This window comes from Amia ocellicauda, chromosome 3 (assembly GCF_036373705.1).
Source record: "Amia ocellicauda isolate fAmiCal2 chromosome 3, fAmiCal2.hap1, whole genome shotgun sequence".
Classification (NCBI taxonomy): Eukaryota; Metazoa; Chordata; class Actinopteri; order Amiiformes; family Amiidae; genus Amia; species Amia ocellicauda.
The window spans coordinates 45968903-45978103 of record NC_089852.1 but is presented as its reverse complement, the minus strand read 5'-3'; the positions used below and the strand labels follow the sequence as shown (position 1 = coordinate 45978103).

The 9201-nt window shown below is 37.8% G+C and overlaps 1 protein-coding gene across 1 annotated transcript; it reads right to left on the bottom strand.

The window, feature by feature from the left end:
- Positions 1 to 1427: 1427 nt before the first annotated feature.
- LOC136747215 (olfactory receptor 10G4-like) lies at positions 1428 to 2372 on the bottom strand. Its single transcript, XM_066700165.1, has one exon. It carries the CDS (start codon positions 2370 to 2372, stop codon positions 1428 to 1430), a length of 945 nt encoding a protein of 314 aa, XP_066556262.1.
- Between the last annotated feature and the right edge of the window lie 6829 nt (positions 2373 to 9201).

Sequence of the window (9201 nt, the reverse complement as noted above, 5' to 3'; positions counted from 1 at the left end):
GGCATTCATTGATCTCAGATAATATATTTTTTCAGCTTGTAAAGACACGGACTGCAGTAGTGTAGCAGGCAATACACACCAGGCTAAAATTACAACTGACAGCATTATTGATTTGGGGAAATGTTGCAAAGTTCACACTATGAGGAAGCAAAATATATTTCTACTGGCACTGTTCAGCACATTTTCCCTAAGGAAACATGACAAAATGTTTAATTCACAAATTATGGCTACAGAAAGGCACATTGTAGTGTGCTTGTGCTGTGACAGGTGTTCAGAAGAAGTGTGTCTATTCAAAGTCATAAAACTACTGAATATATCAGTGGGGTGAATGACAGCTTAATGAGAACTTCACTTCTTACATCTGTCACTTTGTCACTGCTGATAGAGAGCCATAGGACTTGTTCTTGTAAGGTATACAGTATCCTATTTATTGTAATATTGTTTCCCAAATTAAAATCACTACTGCAATAATGTTCAGCTTAAGAAACAATTTGTGCATATTACATTTTCAAAGAACTACAGTAAATTATGACAGAGTGCTTTGAAAGGATTTTATGTTGTGACCTTAATAAGGTTTATGAATGAAACCAAGTTTGCCTATTTTGATAATCATGTTATCATAGACATAGTTTTATGGGTGGACGGCAGGGACATGTCCCTCAATGTTGAGAGAATATTAACTTGTCCCCCCAATAATGTATGCCCAGCTCCATAGGTGTAGTGGATGCGTCGCCCCAAATACTGACAGAGTCCCCCACAATTCTGAAACAAAAAATACACCCCTGCCTGTTTCTAATTAGAAAAAAAGTATTTCTGCTGATGTGATCCAGCAGTGAGGGTTGGAGCCCAGCAGCGGTTGAGCACAGAGGCTCATGGGAGTGACCCTTGCAACTCCAGACGAGGGCAGTGCTCAGCGCCACATGTAAATATTTGTCTGAGGGACTTTTATATGTCATCCGGTGTGTGCCCCTTCTACTATGTGTCCCTGTGTCTGTCCACCCTGGCCTGGTGGTAAGTGACTATCACAGTCCTCCTTCCCTTTTTAATGTGTCTGCGTATTAGTTACAGTCTTTAGCTCTAGTTAGAGCTGTGATGTAAATAAAGAGCAGGTCCTGTTTGAAATACAGTATCTGTCTCTGTGCTGCTGTGAACCCTCTATGAAGTAATAAACTGTTACAGTATTATTTAAGTGGTGTTTTTCAGTTTGACAGCATTTCCCCCACATGAAAAGTAATTAAATTGGTAGATAAGCTAGAAAAGCTGTTTTTTAATACATAGCATTGTATATATTTTTAAAACTGGAGTTCCATAATTGTTTTTACAGGAATATTTCTATTGTTATCAAAATGATTTATGAAGAAAAACAGATAAACTTTCTAAAAAGTGCCACTACTCAATCCAAAGAGCACTGAATGACAGGCACCATGCTATTCTTGGGGTGCCACAGCCTTGATTATTCTGAAAAGTTTTCTTCTTATTTCCTTTGTTCTGAAGCAGTACACGAAAGGATTCACCAAGCAGGGGCCCAGAGAAGAGAAAATAATTAATACATTACGTTCTGTGACGCTCAACACAAAACCTATACGAGTTAGAATAATACTGACAAATGGAGGAACAAAAACAGAAGCAACTACTATTAAGTGATTTAAACAAGTGCTGTATGTTTTTTTCCTTTCTTCTGAGGGGGCAATTTTAAGAACAGTGAAGATTATCATAAGGTAGGATATAAAAATAAAACCAAATGGACCAAACAAAATAAAGAAGGAGATCACAGTTGATGCAACAAAATATTCATCAGGATTAACACAAGCTACCCTAACCAAAGAACCATAGTCACAAAACACAAATGAAAGAGATGTTCTGCAGTAAGGAAGTCTGTCAGCTATTCCTGTAAAGACTGCAATAAGGGCACAACCCAATATCAACAATGTTACTGTTATTAGCACTATACGAGTCTTTGTGAGGATACTGTGATATCTCAAAGGATTGGATATTGCAACCAACCGGTCATAGGCCATCAAGCTAATTGTAAACTTTCCCATTACACTAGATAAGTGGTACACAGTCATCTGAGTGATACAGGACCTGTAAGAGATTGCAGTGATGTCAGCTAATAGCACCAGGATCATTGTTGGGCTGGAGCTGGTGCTGTGGATGATGTCTACAACAGAGAGACTGCAAATGAAGAAGTACATTGGGGTGTGCAGACGCTTGTCCCTTGCGATGATGTAGATGTTTGCGCTGCTGCCCAATAAAATCAGTAAAAAAATTATCAAAATGATGCATCCGACTGCCTTTGGATTCTGAGTCCCTTTGAAACCATTGATGTAAAATTCTGTTATGGCTTCAGCTGTAAGGTTTGTAAATGGCATGATCCACAATTACTGTAGTCTCAGATTCTGTAAGAAAAAGAGCAGTGTAAACATGATAGAGATGGAAAAGAAAAGATAGTATTTCTGTCACGTTCCAACACTTCAATGTACCTCAGTGGACTGTTTATATTATTCTATGTAACTGTGTAAAGAAAATGTTTTCGCTTTAGAAAAATACAGTTTTACAGTTTAAATACAATAACATGCTCATGCAAACATAAATTCAGGTTACACTGAATGCATAGTATATAAATATCAATATACAGGTTTCACTGTGGCAAAATATTTTTAAAAATCATGAATATTCTTTAGTTTCTGAATGTTTTTCTTCATAATGTAACATTTGTTAAAACCCTTCCTTTCATATTCTACCAAGTAAATTATTAGCTTGAGATTTTGTTTGAAAATCATTTGTACCTCATGTGACTGAAATAATGGTGCTCAGTTGTCTTGCTTAAGATTAATGTAGCTACTTACATGTCTTTCTTGTATTCTGGCTTCGTGAATATGAGAACTGAGAAGTATTTATTGTGAGATTGGTCACCAATGCAGCATTCTGTATACACAAGAGCTCTCATTATAAGATAATGAACCAATATTAATTTGCAGTACATATAATACATGTAGGAATATCATAATTATAACTGAGTACTTTTGACCTCTGAGACATTGTTTTTAGAATGTGAGCATGACATCAAAATCTATAGAGACTCACCATCCAAATACTGTGAAAGAGTGACAGTGATGTCAAAATGAAGTTGCAATCCCACTACACTATAAGGATGTTTTAAGCAAGTGTGTGTTGCAGTGACAGCTGGTGACTTAAAAAAGTGGGGAGGACAGGAGGAAAACCAACCCACTGCGTCATGATATTTTACACTAGTTGGCTACTTATCTCTACTTTCTTATGTTCAAGTGATGTTATGTTCTTATGCTCAAATGTAGCAATAATCCAACTAGCAACCGAATGCAAACGTACTATACAACTAAGGTAAGGCAATGCACCCGATGTTTATCCCCATCTTCTATAAGGAACAACTATCATATTATCATACATCATATTACAACACAAAGGATGAATATAAAAAGGGGGCCAGGTGAACGAGCGGGAAAGACACATCTAATCACTGCGGACTCTGTATGGGAATGAACCTGGTGTGTGCGTAATGTGTCACTAGAAGCCTGTCAGTACAATTAGGGGTAACGCAGCACCCAGTACATTAGTGTGGGAATTTTACACCCTCTGATTTAAAAAGGTAAAACAAAAACCATGAAAAGCTGGAATTATTAGAAACAAAGCGAAAGTGAAGTGTGTTATGAGTTCTTCTGCATGTGGGAGGGTTCCAATCACTTTACATGTTGGGAGATTATCTTCATAGCTGGCCTGTTGTTGCATCCATTCTTCCAAGAGCAAGACCTTGTCAGTATTCTCAGACAAGAGAAACTCATCTCAACCCCAGCAGATGTAACTCCGATTGTGGCAATGAGAGACATAAGTCTGTACAATTCAGGCATTGCATCTTTCATTGACTGTAATGAATCACAATGCTTAATGCTGCCACCTTGGATCTCCTTGTCACTGTAAAACACCTGCAACTCTGACTTTAGTTTTGCCAGGTCAAAGAAATGGCCATACTTATCTGTCAGACTTCTGAATGCAGCAAAGGGAAAGTCTATTCTGAACGACTGGAATTTGTCAAAATCTAGAAGTTCCTTGAATTTCAAACATTCAAGATTTTGATACCGCTGACCAATCTGACTCTTAAAACTTGCATGGATGAAGTAATACAGTTGCCTATAAATTTGTCTGGGATTCTCATTACCTTGTCTACGTTTTCTTCAAATCCTCTGTAACATCTGCTGCTCCATTGAAAATCCTCTCAAATGTCTCATAGTGTCCATGAGCCTCTCAATACTCCTTTTATAAAATGAAACATCCATTGCTTTTGCTTTTGCTGCAACATGTCAAACTTAACATCTGTCTGGGAGAAAATCTGTTCACATGTAAAAAGCAAAAACATAAATTCAAAGTCTTCTAACTTAGTCTTCAGCCCATCTGCTGTTCTTATACATTCATCATCCATTGAGGGGTGATCAGTGATGCGAGTGAATGTGTCTATCAGGCTTTCTCTGTTAAGAGCCACTGTGTTGACAATATGAGAGATGAAGTTTCAACGTGTGGGTGCACTTCTTGGCACTTTGAAACACCCAGATTCTTCCAGCATCATTACTCTTTTGGTTGATTTGCAAAATTAAGAGCTGAACCCACCAAGAGTGCAAAGAAAATCTTGGCCTTGAAGAAGAAATTCACAGGAGTTTACAGCATTTTCACACCTGCCTAAATCTTATGCACTGTACTGTATATGTTCATGAGTGTAATATTTTATTTCTGGACTCTTTAGAAAAGTTATATACAATGCAAATAGATAAAACAGGTTCTATGTCAAAAAGTGTAAAATTGCTTTTCCTAGAAAAAACCTAAAAGATTGTGTGCTAAAACATAACTTATGTAGCATTATGTTGGGTGTATTTTGATAAGAGCATTTTAGCTCTGAGCTGAAGCACTGATCTAAAGAAGACCTCTCCCCCCAAAGTTATCAGATTTCCTTAAAGTGTGGGACTGGTTTACATCAAAGTGACAGTCTTGGGAAGATGGCACCGAGAACAGGCCAAATAGTTTGGAATCCTGCTGTGAGATGTCTGGGGAAGGGGGCCTGTAAGTAATAAAAACTCTTTGAAATGGACGAGAGCCGAAATCCAGACACAGTGCTACGAACCCGGGCCAACCGGCATTTCCAAAAGATGGCATGGATTGACATCAGTCATAAATCAAGCCCCCCTCCAATAGGACACTGGGGGTTGAAACCGAAATCCAATCTCACAAACTCAAGAACCAATCACCTATTGATCTGACAGGCATATAAAGAACAGCGCACGGTCTCTCTCTCTCTCTCTCTCTCTCTCTCACCTGAACCAGAAACTCGCTGCCACAGCTCAACCTGTAGCTCTGTTGCCTGAACCGGAACCAGAAACCAACCAAGTATTTGCCGGCAACAGAAGAAGAGTTAAACCGGGAGAAGGAGATTGAGCTGTATGAAGAATTCTTTCAAAGGACTTTATTAAATAAAGAACTTTACAGACTGCGCTGCCCGCCTGTGCCTACCTGATCAGTGGAGTTTTACAGCTGGACAATTGACAATTGACAGCTGGAAAGTCGACTGAATATGAAAGTGTCAGTCATTTAAATAGCTATTTGAGTCTTAAGAAACTTGACCCTTGGAACCAAACAGGGCCCTGCTTTCCTCAAAGACTTTGTCTTCAAATAAGTATGGTGAGAGACCCTGCTTGCCAAGAAGATTTTGTGCACAACCTTGGAGCCTTCAAACCAGTGGAAAATCTGTTTGGAAAAGACTCTGTTTCGCGAAACCCCCAACTTCCAGGTGCATCGACTGAGTGGAAATTCTTGGACAAAGCCGAACCGGACTGCCTTTGTTCCAAACCACACGGACCTCGTGCCGTGTGCTGTTATCTGAGCCCGAAGACAGAGAGGCCTCTCTGCGACGAAGTTCAGATAAGTTTAACAGTTTGGAGTTCATCATTCATGACATTTGAGAAATCAATTAGAAATGTTAATCTGTGATTCATAACTCTAGAATGTGTAATATCATTTAGTTTTCTTAAATATAAATGTGTGTTGCATTAAACTGTTTTGTTGATAATTTTAGAAATAAAATCTGTCAACGCCGAGAAATATCTTCTCATTCCTGTTTAACTGTTTAGTCTGAAATTGACACAAGCTAATAGACACCAGATTATAGGTGGCCCTGCCTATCCTTAATCATTGAATAATAATCAGTTAAGGGAAATTGTGGTAACAAGTAATAATAGGATCTTCCTCGGCACCTAAACATAAATGAGACTGATATATATATAACGAGAAGTTACCTGACATAAAAACTAACCTGTGTAGTTATTTAATGTCTGACTAACAATACTAATGAGAGACTGACCTTCATCTTACTAACCGGTATTGTAGTCAATGTGTTTATAACCTTTTTTGTTTAACGATTTGTGTGTTATCATATGCGATCCCATGGTCTTTGATTTGGTCACGGAAGTGATTTGTCTTTGATTTGTTGATCTAGAGTTAAATTTTAATTAGTTTTTCCCTTTTGTATAATTAGTGTAGTGCTACATTTAGTCTTTGTTTTTGAATACATTTGACAATTTATATCTTTGGAATTGGTGTCTGCATCCAATTATTACAGAAATTGAGTTCTACAAGATTCCAGGATTCGTGATAAGGTGATACTATAAACTCACTTCTTTAATTGAAATGTATAAGTGTACCTTACGCTACACTTATAACAATCAATAACCTAAAAACAATAATTATTTACAAGTTTATTTTTTGTTTAGTTAATGTACAGTGCTGTGCAAAAAGGTGTGAAAAAATGCATTCACAAAATTGTGCCTGTTGCACAAAACAAAATGAAATCAGTTTGGTCTGAAATTTAAGTCATTTGTTAAGCCTACCCTACACCAGATTTAAATGGGGAAAATATATGTCTTTCTATAGAAACTGACATGAAAACAACATGGCAGCACATATGCCAGGAAATTTTGAATTATTAAATAAAGGGTATTTCATTGAGAGAGGATATTTAAGGACAGGCAGAAGCCTTCTCATACAAATAATTCAAAATAACAGGAAAATGCAAAAGCTCTACACAATGTTTCAATACTTCATTACATACAAAGTAATGGAAGTTCGACAAATAGTAGTTCCAACTAATTTGACACTGAAATGTTTAATTTAATTAATAAAAACTTACTTTTAGAAAAAATATTACAGTACAAATTGAAATCTATTATGTAGTATCTATTATAAATAATGACAAATGTATTAACAACCAACAACTCTTCATAACTTCAATAATACTTTTCTCCTTCCCCTTTAACTCAAATTACCATTTTTAACTTTTACATTTTGATTTCTTGATCAAGTTTTTCCCTTTACAACAACAGATTTCCCTTCTGGAGTTCCAGCACTTCAACATAAAGGTCCTCTCTTTGAACCTCATTTTTCTTGTTAGTTTGAATGGGGCCGACATCTTCAGAATCTGCAATTAAATAAGTAAATGTCCTGTTGTTATGTAGTTGGTAAGACAGCTGTAAAATAAGCAATATAGATTAATAATTGTTTATAATAATAACTATACAAATAGGCCTATGTTAAAATTAGTATCAGTATTAAACACCACTCAAAAACAATATGCATATTATGTGATGTAGTTATATATTTAATATAAAAAGTGTTTGAACTATTATGTCACATGAGGTTTGCAGAAATGGTCACAATAACTAGAGGGTTAATAAAAGCAAAACCAGGAAGTGTTCGCCCCCCTCAACATGCTTCTTAAATGTAGATGTCAGTGAGTAGTGTGTATATACCGGAGCTTTCTTTTTAAAGTGCTTTTCTAAAGAGGTAAAAACAACTCACTGATCACACTATCACTTTTATAGAAACCCTGCTGCAGCTGCACAGAATCGTCAAGATGGTACTTTTTTTTTTCATTCTTCACAAAAATAATAAGATTATGATAATAATAATAATAATAATAATATAATAAATCATAATGCTTAGCAACAACAGGTAAGGCAGGTCTAACGCAGGTCCTGCAGGGTTTTGTTCGTGCAACGGCCTTATTGCGAGGTCTGAGGGAAATAAGTATTTGATCCCCTGCTGATTTTGTATGTTTGCCCACTGACAAAGAAATGATCAGTCTATAATTTTAATGGTAGGTGTATTTTAACAGTGAGAGACAGAATAACAACAAAAAAATCCAGAAAAATGCATTTCAAAAAAGTTATACATTGATTTGCATGTTAATGAGGGAAATAAGTATTTGACCCCTATCAATCAGCAAGATTTCTGGCTCCCAGGTGTCTTTTATACAGATAACGAGCTGAGATTAGGGGCACTCTCTTAAAGGGAGTGCTCCTAATCTCAGCTCGTTACCTGTATAAAAGACACCTGTCCACAGAAGCAATCAATCAATCAGATTCCAAACTCTCCACCATGGCCAAGACCAAAGAGCTGTCCAAGGATGTCAGGGACAAGATTGTAGACCTACACAAGGCTGGAATGGGCTACAAGACCATCACCAAGCAGCTTGGTGTGAAGGTGACAACAGTTGGTGCAATTATTCGCAAATGGAAGAAACACAAAATAACTGTCAGTCTCCCTCGGTCTGGGGCTCCATGCAAGATCTCACCTCGTGGAGTTTCAATGATCATGAGAACGATGAGGAATCAGCCCAGAACGACACGGGAGGATCTTGTTAATGATCTCAAGGCAGCTGGGACCATAGTCACCAAGAAAATAATTGGTAACACACTACGCCGTGAAGGACTGAAATCCTGCAGCGCCCGCAAGGTCCCCCTGCTCAAGAAAGCACATGTACAGGCCCATCTGAAGTTTGCCAATGAACATCTGAATGATTCAGAGTAGAACTGGATGAAAGTTTTGTGGTCAGATGAGACCAAAATCGAGCTCTTTGGCATCAACTCAGCTCGCCGTGTTTGGAGGAGGAGGAATGCTGCCGATGACCCTAAGAATACCATCCCCAATGTCAAACATGGAGGTGGAAACATGCTTTGGGGGTGTTTTTCTGCTAAGGGGACAGGACAACTCCACCGCATCAAAGGGACGATGGACGGGGCATTGTACCATCAAATCTTGGGTGAGAACCTCCTTCCCTCATGTGCCACAGCTGTGTTGTCCGTCGCTAACAGGCTGAGGACTCATGGCTGTGGGCAATGAGCA